At 38.3% G+C, this 12,125-nt stretch overlaps 1 protein-coding gene across 6 annotated transcripts in view; it reads right to left on the reverse strand.

The window, feature by feature from the left end:
* Window positions 1-12,125, reverse strand: part of TOP2B (DNA topoisomerase II beta) — a 119,406-nt gene that overhangs the window by 45,424 nt on the left and 61,857 nt on the right. For all 6 annotated transcript variants that reach the window (XM_050938296.1, XM_050938293.1, XM_050938295.1 and 3 more), the window contains one exon: window positions 11,872-12,045. In XM_050938296.1, the coding sequence (XP_050794253.1) occupies window positions 11,872-12,045 (174 nt within the window). The remainder of the gene's footprint in view (window positions 1-11,871; window positions 12,046-12,125) is intronic.

Raw genomic sequence — 12,125 nt, forward strand, 5'->3', positions numbered from 1 at the left:
GCTAGAAAAATTAGTTTAAAGCTTTTAATATACTATATAGTAATCATCATCTGTGTGAATGCACAGATGCAGTGTAAGGCAAAAGGAGCTTTATATTTTGCACCCTCTGTGCAATGGCAGTCCACAAATATAACCCATGGCTTCACAATATAGTAGCATGCAAGCCATCCTTGTTTGCCAGACAGCTCAGAGACCCTGAAGCTCAGTAATGGTATATGCAACTCCACATGACTCTGTGACGTTATTGATATAAACTGGGACCATCTAGAACATGGGTTGCAACCAAGGTCCTGTAGTGGCACCAAATCTTATGTAAAGGAGGTCATATAAGGTGTCTAAGACCAAGTTATGAGTTACTGATTATGATTATGCTGTCTGTATGTCTGTATCATTTTGGTAGTTGATGTTATGAATATTGGCTGTATGCTGTCTATATTTCAAACTTGTGCTGTGTTACTGGGAAAAATCCCAGACAAGTTGGTGTCAGCTCTGTTTAGCCTGCTTGATGGCCCATTAAGGACCATCAGCTACACAACTGTCCCATCGAGAGAAGGCAGTTACGCCCTGTGACTCAGCAGGGTGTGCAGAAACTGGCCCATGTGACTGCAAACTCTACTTTGCTGTAACTTTCCACAGCAGAAACAAAGAAGTGTTCTTACACCTGGAAAAGCCTATATAAGGCGGAGGCCTCATCTCCATTTTGTCTTCAATCCTGCTTCTTACCTCTGGAGGGACTTTTCTACAAACTGAAGCTCTGCACAAAGGACTGAATGACCCATCCCAGCGGGGGATGTTCTCCAGAGACTTGATTTAAACCTGCAGTTTACTCCATCACTGCTACAAGCCTGAACTAAGAACTTTGCCATTACTGTATGTAATTGATTCAATTTAACCAATTCTAGCTCTCATCTCTTATCTTTTTCCCTTTATGAATAAACCTTTAGATTTTAGATTCTAAAGGATTGGCAACAGCGTGATTTGTGGGTAAGATCTAATGTGTATATTGACCTGGGTCTGGGGCTTGGTCCTTTGGGATCGAGAGAACCTTTTTCTTTTACTGGGGTGTTGGTTTTCATAACCATTCATCCCAGGACGGGTGGCACTGGTGGTGATACTGAGAGACTGGTGTGTCTAAGGAAATTGCTTGTGTGACTTGTGGTTAGCCAGTGGGGTAAAACCGAAGTCCTTTTTTCTGGCTGGTTTGGTTTGCCTTAGAGGTGGAAAAACCCCAGCCTTGGGCTGTGACTGCCCTGTTTGAGCAGTTGGTCCTGAATTGGCACTCTCAGTTGGGTCCCACCAGAACCACAACGTCACAGACTCACAGCAGGCACCTTTGCCTAACAGGCAAAACTGGTTTTAGAGTATGATAACACAAGCATCTGAGTGTGGGTTCTTTCTCATCAAGTCAAATTCTCCTCATTGCAGGGATTTAGGCCCAGAGCCACAAAGGCAGTTAAGCTCCTAACTTCTACTGAAACTCTGTAGGATCCAGGCCTGATTGTATGAAATCTGGCCTGCACATGCATCCTCAGATTTACACCATCCATCACTATTCCTTCCTTCACCTATGCAATTCATCTCTGTTTTTCTTAGCAGAACTTCTAAAACACTCCTGAAAAACACTGACAGCTATTTGTGTGCTGCTAATTTGAAGCAAAACCTTTTCCTTGCCACTCTGTGCCTCATATTAGTACTTAGGAAGAGAACCAGACTAGTAATGACCTAGTAGAGGATCCAAGAAACATCCCAACACCACATAGCAGAAGGACTTGGGGCAGGTCAGCAGCCTTCTTACCACTGCTCAGCTGCTACACACACACACCCCTTGTTCTATGCTTGCTGCTATGGCATCATAGACACAGGGGGGCATATATCTGACCATATAACAAAAGCCAGCTGATTACCCACTCTTGGGACCATGGAGCAGTTATTTTTGGGTGCATTAGCATGCAGCCATTTTTCTAGCACTTAATAGCAGTCTGTTGGAATCCTGTCCAGCTATTGCCTGGATGCAGGAGAAAAGGAAAGTGGTTCTCTGTACCCTGTACCTCATCCAACTGCATTTATGCAAGACCAAACAGGATTTTTTCTTTATTCCACCACAAAAGCTGAGAGTGCAGAATCCACAATGCCTGTCAGCTCCCTCCTGTCCACAAACGGTAGCTCACAAAGCTTGTAATTCCTTATAGAGAATTCTTCAATTGGCTATGCTGTCTTCAGATGGGCCAGGATTATTATTTTACATTAATTAACTAAGACAATGTATTTAACTTCCACCTAAGATTTCTAGCTTCCAACCTTGGTACAATGGAAACTGAATATAGGACACCCTCTAAATCTCTAAACTTCTGAGAAATTCAAACAGGAGGAATACTCAGCTACCATTTGTAAAAGCCAATTACTACAGGTTTTGCAATCAGACTCTACTACATCAGAACTGATTTTTTTTTTAACCTGTAAATGGTATTTCTTAAGTGAATAAGGTCAGTCTCTAAGTAGATGGGTTTTCACTATGGTCACATTAGAACAGGCACAGAAATGTCATAAGCAAATAAAAAAAAGCTGAGCACCCAGGAAGTTATCTTGAGGCTCTTACTAGCTTCCTCAGCTGCAACTCTCATAGCAATTACACTAAAAAAAATGTAAAAAAAAATAAGGTGTAGGATCAGACATACCCATTTGGAATTAAACTGGTTAGGGATATAAAGGCAATTCACACAAGCTTTATGCAGGAAAAAAAAATAATCAAATTACACCCTAACAATGACTATCTTTAAAAAGAGGCACATAAAAGAAATATGATAAATATAAAATATATCCTAAAATAGATAACTATAATTAAAATAAAACCACCACAAAGAGAGAGGCAGTAAAAATGTCCTTATCCATCAGGTAAGAAAAACTCTCCATTACCTTAGTGAATGAATTTAGTCTGTTGTTAGATGGGATCTATATGTTCTCTTAACACAGTAGGACAGAATTATTGTTAAGAGCAGAAAACAGAACAATTTTACCAAACCCTGCATGTGCAGCAGCATATGTATTTATTTTATTTCAAATATCATCTAATTAAAGCATGCCTGGAGGACCACACAGGAGCTCTGCACATCTGTTCTAGGAAAAAATATCCTCTCAGCCCAGGAGGAGCACTGGTTTTTGTGAAATGGGCCATACTCCCAACAGCAAGCCCTAACCATTGTAAGCATCACTGACACAGAGAACCAGAGGTACTGCTGACGGCATGCAGTACATGCAGGCAGGCATCCTGCAGGTCTGTAATGGTAAGTAATTCCCTGAGACAATAACTAATAAGACTGATCAAACTGATAGTGATGAATTGTTTAAAACAGTTCAAGTCTAAGGTAGGACAATCTCCGCATAGAGTGAATGGGAATCTTTATCTAGGAGGAATGATATCACTCCTCTTATGTGCTGGGCTATTTTTTCATGCCCTGGATATCTTTTCTGGGAGTTGTGAGGAGAGACTGGAGGATGGGGAAGCTTATAGAAGGATGTAGTAACCATCTGCAACAACAGATATTCTCTATAATAATGAGTCTGTACTTTGCAGCCTTGCAGGATGATCCTCTCATCTTGTAAGTATGGTAAATCTCATATTTCTATTGCTCATAAAAAGGGGATGAAAACCTGAAGTTAGGTTTGGGGAAGGAGTAAAACCAGCAGGTTGAGGTTTTCATCCCTCCATCCATTAAATGGAGGTCATGAAAGATTTTATTCTCTAGGGCTTAAGAGCTTGATTTAAGAGTTTCCCAAACAGATGTCTGCTGCCATAGGGAAGTTGTATTTTGCTGAAAATTCTCCTCCAGATCAGTATCTCTGTCTAAGTGCACTGTAGGGTAGAATTAGCATAGCCTCTAATCTAGCTGAACCTGACAGATTCATGCAGTGCTGGTCCCAGAATATTAGATAGACAAGGTGGATGAGGTAATATGTTTTACTGGACCAATTTCTGTTGGGGTGAGAGACAAATTTTTGAGCCATACCAAGCTCTCTGAAGAAGAACTGTGTGTGTCCCGGAAGCTTGTCTCTCTCACCAACAGAAGCTGGTCCAATAGAAGATTTTACCTCACCCACCTTATCTTTCTGACAGATTCATGGTAGCCATTGTCCCAATATTCTGACATCTTATCTAACAATCTGAAAATCCTTCTGGTAGGGTGGGAGAGGAGAATCTTATATAGGACTGGAAAGCTGGTGAAGAGAAGCCTTCAGCCCAAGAGTAGAATTTATGGAAGCACTTCAGAAGGCCATTTGTTTGACTAGGATCTCAATGGATGATGCCAATATTTATCAAGAGAGAGCATATCTTCATGTTTTCAATAACCAAACTGTAGAACTATACTCTTGTTGATTTGTTTAGAGTTTGCTGCAGGTTCCCTTGTCTTGGAGTTATTATTGTTCGGGTTAGACAAACTACTGGAAAATTCTGGAAGGACAGCTGTAAAGTTTTTCACAAACTAAGAAATATAAAAGCAAGAAGGATTAAAATAAGAATAACCCAAAAGAGGGGCTCAGTTTGGCTGCTCTGTGTCTTCGCTTTTGTTGGATTTGTATTGTGCATGTCCTTTTCCTTTTTTTTTATTTTACATCCCAAGTTGTAGGTGTCAAGCCTATTGAATCTCAGGCCATAATGTTCTTTGAATGTTGGCACCGTATCTTAACTGGTTCCAGGATTTAATTTTGCCTGCTCACCAGACACTGTCTTCACTAGTTCCTATCACTAAGAGAGAGAGGAAACTTCATTCAGCTATGAGCCTATGTTTCCAAACCACACTTTCCAATTTGTCCTCAGGTGGACCAGAGACTGCCTCACTGAGAAGAAATCTATGACTTCATCCTGAAGCTGACAGTCAACCAAAACTGTAGAGAAGGACCTACGTTTTTCCTTTTCCCTTTTTATATCCTTTTTTGTCTATATTTGTTTGTCTGAATTTATTGGGGAAAATGACTAAACAAAATTCTTACTTTCATAAGTAACATTCCATCATTTGAAGAAAACAAGTTAAAACAATGCTGGTTTTGTAACTTGCAATTTTTTTGGACACTTGGGGTAACAAAATAGAAGTGTTAACAACCAAGACCATTAGAAAGAATCCTAACACACCATGCTAGCTGTGAGGTATAAAAATAATATTTAAATAATTCTTATCACTATGACAGGTGAAATTAGAATCAAGTACAACCCACATATTAATATTTGTTTCTGTAGAGTTAGGAAAAGGGAACAGCATCAAAATCTGGCTCGTTCTCAAACTTCTAACAGCTCTTCCTCATCTGAGGGAAGGATTAGCTTCAGCAAGTAAATAATATTTCAGAATAAGAGAGAAATCTTGAAGTGCAAAACATCAAAGCTAATCACCAAGTTTATCCTGAAGGTTTCACAAAAGTCAGGTTCAGGTATGTTTATCTGTCAAACCGATTGGAGAGAAATGAAGAGTAACTGAAAGGACAGAAAGCAAACTCCTCTACATCAACGGTTTGCAGTTTGTTTAAAGATTCAGTATCAGACTGAAGAGAAGGAGGACGACAATTTAGCCTTGACTGGTGAATCTGAAGAAGCTTAAAATTGGCCTTCTCTTTAATTATTTTTTTAGGCTTGCAATTATCCAGCGAAACTCTGGCAGGTAGAAACACATTGGTCAAAAGAACACATAAGTCTGGGAGAAAAGGGGAGAGTACAGTCAGACCTCAACATCTGAATCTGTTTTAACATCTCTGGAGCATGCCTATGGCTCTTCAGCTGCTGAGTTGCTCCTCTCCAGTTGCCATTGTGGATAAGAGATGCATTACCTCAAACACCATCAACCACCACAATGATTACAAAGTTTTGTACAAGAAGCAGAGAGACTACATCACACAATAGCACCTCTCGAGGCATTTACTGGATTTTCTTATTCGCATTCCCCAACTTTTCAATCATTTAAGTGGGTCACAGGCCTAACTAAAATCAGAGTAAGCGAGGCAAAAATGAACATTCAGAAATGAAGAATGAGAGCAAAACATTCATGCTGTTTCCTCTCTAAAAAACAGAGTATAACTAAGAAAGCTGACAGGAGTCTTGAGACAATCTCTACTGGTGCTCCAAAACTGTAGGCCTGGTCGAGGCTGTGTTAAACAAAACCCCATCTAGATAGAGAATAACCTTGTCTACTTGGAAAAATTCTTTACCAAAAGCACTGAAACAGATAAAACCTATAGCAATGTCTTTAAAATCAAGGGGGTAAGATGGGGATGAAAGCTGAATCTAAAATGTGAATACAAGAACTTTTAAAAATAAATAGTTTGGTTTAGAACTACTTGATCATAATTCACATAGGAAAAAATGTGTTTGAATATAGTGATTGTGAGATTTGCCATGCTGACAATACTGTAGATTGGAATCCTCATTTATTACAAAAAAGGTGCAAAGGAAGCAGCAATGTAAGCTTCCCTTCTCTAACCGACTAATGTGCCTCTAACTCAGTGTCCACTAACGGTCAGAGTGAATCATCCCTATTGTAGATATGTACAACAGATATTCAGTGTTTTGTAACATACTAAAATCAAGGTCCCTACCTCAAAGAGTTTACAATCTAACAGACATTAAAATAAATAAAGCAGTTAAGCTGTATAGAGACATCATTAATGAGAAGACCAATGAGAGCACACTTTCCTGCTTCAAAGAACACAGGGAATTTGACTATAACATTTTAAACACAGGAAGTCAGTGATGTGACTGGAGAAGAGGTAATGTGGTTGGAGTGACAAGAAATAGTAGCTGTGTTTTGAAAGTACTGTAGGGGAAAGAGATTAAAAGAAAAAAGGCCAAAGAAGAAAAGGGTACAGTAATAATGGCAATAAATGATTAAGGAGTGACCAAAGGTTTTATTAGAAGGGATGGACATTGATAATATCAGAGAAAGAAATGGCTGGATTTAGTGTGAGACAAGATATGGTGGAAGATAGTAGGTCAGTATCCATTCCCATTCAGTCCTTGATCTCTGCTAAAACTGCAGGTAACGGTTTCAATTAGTTCCAATACTCAGTCTGGACTTTTTGATATGAACACTTGAACTGGACTGAGGCCACCAAACTCTCTCAACAGAGATCATGAAACAGCCATAAGACGATAATGACTTTTGGTCATTACCAAACTGGGCCGGCAACCTAGATGTCAAGGAATCTATATACATTACCAATCTTCTGGGGCATCTAGTTCCCATTCCATTTTATATTATAATTTAGTATCTCAGGAGAAATAGGAACACAGAAATTTGAAATGTATATTCTATTTAACAAGATTCTGTAAAAGAGAAGAGTAATGGGGAAGTTTACTCTAAAGGAGTATGCCTACACTTGCTGGGGGTATGATTCCCAACTTGAGAAGACATACTCACACTACCTGTCAGAGCTGGCATACTAACAACAGAATTAGCTGCATCAGTCTGAGCAGTGGGAGGGGCTAGCCATCCCAAGTATATACATAGGGTCTTTGAACAGCATGCACACTGAGTGTTTAACCTCTCCCACTGCTTGTGCTGCCTCAGTTACATTCTATTTTTTGCATGCTAGCTCAGTGAAAACTAGTGCAAGTATGTCTCACGCTAGGAATCACACTCCCAACTTAAAGCTCCAATCCTGCCATCTGGCCAAGTCAGGCAGATCCCTGCATCCATGCAGAGCCTCTCAACTTAAATAGTAACATGAACAAACATACTTTTTGTGGTATGTAGTAATAGTGATTTTGTTTTTAAATCTATCCATTACTTGTCTCTTTATAAAGCACTAGACTCCAGTTTTATTCACAGTAAGAAAATACTACCTCTCTATCAATGCAGGATAGTTCAATTTACTGAAATTTAAATTTGTGCCCTGACATTTTAAGGAAAGAAAATCATAATAAATTTTTCAGTCTGTAAAAAGAACTAGTTATAACAAATGTCTACTGACCACTAAACTGAAAATATCCATAAAACACTGGCAGAACAATTGTTTAAAAAGACTATTTTCAACTAGTTTTATTATAATTTTACTCACCGCATCGCTATAGTTCAGACGGTGCCAATATCTTTATTATAAATCCTATTTCAAATGTTTATAGCTGGGTTATAAAAATCTGTTTTTACCACTTTTAATATTTTGTAAAAATTGTAGTTGTTGATATATCAAAAAATTATAACTGCTTACCTGTAATTCTTGGTCTCAGAAGATAATAGTTATAACAGTTCCTCACTCTTGGGTCCATTCCTAGTGTGCATAATTGAGTGAGGGATGTTGAGAGCTCAAAGTTAGGTGCCTTTAAACCATCTCACCAGTAGTGGCATACTTACCCAATAACTTACAGCCTGTAACTGCCCCAACTGTCAGTACACTTTAATGCAAGTTCGCAAGACTGAAAAGCTAGCTCTATCTTGCAACTCTGAGGGGATATGGAGGGTAACTATTATAACTACCACCTTCTGAAAAAGATAATTACAGGCACGTAATTTTCTTTTCCCGAAAGGTAAGTGTTATAATTGAACCCCACTCTTGGAGACTCAAGGCTGCAGGGATGCACCTAATAAAATGGTAACTGATCGGTTCCTACACTGAGGCCTGGTCTACTCTTAAAAGTTAGGTCAACATAGTTATGGCCCTGAGTACCATAGTTATGTTGATCTAACCCCTGGCATAGACATGGCTATGTTGACGGAAGATCCTTCCGTCAACTTTGCTACTACCACTGAGAGAGGTGGATTACCTAGAGCAGTGGAAAACCCCTTTCATTGCTGTAGGAAGTAGCTACACTAGAGCACTACAGCAGCATAGCTGTAGTGCTGTAGCTACAACACCACAGAATATGTAGACATGGTCTAAAAGTACCATCAGCAGCCACAGTACCTGGTATTTTGTGGCAAATTAGACCTAAATTCTAAGGAAAGGCCAATAGTTTGTGTGGCAAACTGAAATTTCTATAACTTTATATAAATGAATTGAAAAGTGGAGGTTTTCTATGAATTAGATACGTAAATACAATTGTTACAATATTCATTGTGGTGTTTATTTTTCTATTAATATTAAATTCAATTTATTTTAAACTGTCACCAATTTCTAATTTTCAATATGCAAGGTCTGGGCCACTCGTTGGATAACAACTGAGGCTTTGATTATCTAAGAAGCTGTGGAAGGTGGAATTCACCTCCTCCTCTCTTGTGGATGGGGTTAACATGTAATTTTAAATTCTGGGAGGGGCCTGAATTTCTCACTACCAACGCCAGCAAATCTTAACACCACACAGAGGGCCCCTGGACCCTCCCTTAAATTCATGGCATCCTTATTAGAATGTTTCTGCTAAAATGATCATTACTGAAACATTAACAATGCTGATCATCATTTGACTTCAGACCTAACAACTGAGCTGATTAACACAGTTCATATCTCTATTACAGCTATTATTGAAGCTGTTTGAGAAATCAGGAAGACAACATTTAATAAGTTTACAAGTGTTTCATATTTGGAAGATTAGCTACATAACCATAAGAGCTAGAAACATTCTTTTTAATGAAATCTTAGATTCCCAAGTAGAATTCTGTAGCAGGTGGTAGATTCTGCAGAACTGTGAATGCACAGGGACCTGACCATTATAGACAAGACAACAAATTTACAAAAAACAGGGAGTGGTGCCTCAACATGCTACCTGAAGAAAACTTATTTTGTAAGGTTTTGACAGGTTTTTTTTAAAAAAAAGAAGGCAGGGAAAAGAATTACCACTGGCTGAAATGTATCCAGAAACAGAAAATGAAAGGATTTTGGCAAACAGAGCGATATACAACCAAAAAACAGCTGAAATGAGCTCCTCACCTGTTAGCAGATTAAAGGGAACAAGCAGTTGACGCAGTTAGTTACTAGCCATTATGTCTCATCAGTGGGTAGTTGCACATCAATTGCTGGTGAGGTGGATTACCGGCTCCGAACACTCCACATCCAGTCACATACATAAGGCATGGATCCAAGAGTGGGAGAAACTAGAAATTACAACACTTACCTTTGAAGACTACACAAGTACTTTTTTCTATGAATTTTCATAAAGAATTTCTGATAGTACACATGTGTAAGTGCATGATAGATGAAAACTGGACCAAAGGAGTCATTCTCAAGTCTCTTTCAGTAAAGCGTTATATTTACTTAAGATTCAACAACTGCTCTTTTTGTCCCCCCAGATAAATAATATATGTAATAACTTTCTATCAGAGACATTTATTTATACTCTGTGTGTGAAATCAGCTGTAGATATGATTTCCCCTTGATTCTTGACTTTTTTTCCACAAACTTAATATTAAAAGATAACCTGTAACAGACATTTTAAAATTGGATTTGCACACTTTTTTTTTTTTGCCTCTTTATGTTGTATAAAAAAGGCCTGAATTAATACAGGCATTCTGCTTGGTTTTTTTCATTATTATTTCAGAAATACCAAGAATATCAAGTCTGTTTCCACCCCTTCCTCTCCCTCCATTTTGACAAGTGTCAGGAATTAATATTAAATAGTTTTTTTTTAAAAATAACCCTGTCTGTACTATGGATTTTTAGCAAAATATTCCCACCATTCTGTCACTTGTTCAACTGCACTGAAGACATCACTGGTATGAACTGTGTAGTAAAAATGACAAAAGCCACCAGAGACATGTCTACACTTATGCTCCCACCAGTACTTTCACTGATTTCACTGGAGCCTTGACTTCTATAGGGGTCTCACTATGTGCTACCACTGGTGCTGCTGAACCAGTGGCAGCAGGGCACTGGTAGAACTAGTAGTATTATTTTTTGTACAATTACCTAGCATAGACCTGACTAAAGAGTTTTAAACTGTCTGATTAAAAATTCATTTCCTTCTCAATATTTCATCTTTCAGGGATACTCATAGTTACGCTTCTCTAAAAATGGTTTAAACAGTCACCAGAGAATTTTCCCTTCCTTATGTGATCCTTGAACTGAAAAAGAACTGCTTTAGCAGCTCTTATATCACTCACTCCCTGCAACTTGTGCAGCGGATATCGCCAGGATATTCTTGTAACTTAGTGATCCCTGGAAGACAAATGTAGCTGGTACAAGTTAAGATTGCTCTAATTTGTGCCAGACAACTGGCCTGGTGCAGGGTGACCCCAGGACTAGGGGAAGTACAAAGGGGACCTAAAGTGAATTTTACACTGTTGTGAGGTGAGCAGACTGCTTCTTGCCATGGCTGTTGATTTGGCTCTTATCAATTTGTGACTTCTTTAGTCAACATTGAGCCTTCCAGTGCAGAGAACACTCGGATATCTCATGTGAAAACACAAGCGGGGGGGAAAATAACCCCAGAATTTTAGGCCTGCTTTATGTGTCATAAAAAAAGTAACAAGAAAGTAAGAAAAAGGTACAGAAAGAGAAGGGGGAAAATCCTCAGGCCCATTTTTTTCACCACTTTGCAGGTTACTTTTGGTACATAATCTAATTTCCAAACATGTATCAGTAATATTTTATTGCAGTATGTTTTTTAAAAGGGAAGTATAAAAACATTGCGAGTGCTAAACAATAGTTGCAGTTCATTTCACATCCTTACCCAATATCATCAGGTGTATTCATAAGTTATTTGCATCACTGCAAATGACAACTAGTATTTTAAAATAAATCAAAAAAATGTATTTAGAAATACAATTCTGCCATGAAGAGATTTTGATTGCATTCAATTGCCTTGGCAGGCTATTGAATTTCATGTTATAGGATTAATTCACCCATTTTAATTTTGTGTATAAAAAAGATTTATTTATGAAACAGCTAAGTAGGCATAACTTTAGTGTTCATTTTTTTATCCTTTACATTTCACTCATTTAAAATACACATAAAACTACTCACCTTTGTGGTAGCTATGCTATTTACAAAGCTGATTTGCTGAAACCCTTTTTCACTTAAAGTGAGACACACATCCCATCGTTCATTCGCAAGTTCATGAATAACTTTGAGTGCAACTCCAGTTTCATCCAACTTGTCCTTTACGTAAAGATCTACGTAACTCCGGAATCCATTTACCTACGGGTTCAAAAAAACATAAGCAATTACTGTCCTCTTACTTACCTATGAAATTTATAAAGTATTTTAAATAGAATTCT

The sequence above is a fragment of the Gopherus flavomarginatus genome, chromosome 2, assembly GCF_025201925.1.
Source record: "Gopherus flavomarginatus isolate rGopFla2 chromosome 2, rGopFla2.mat.asm, whole genome shotgun sequence".
In the NCBI taxonomy this organism is placed as follows: domain Eukaryota; kingdom Metazoa; phylum Chordata; order Testudines; family Testudinidae; genus Gopherus; species Gopherus flavomarginatus.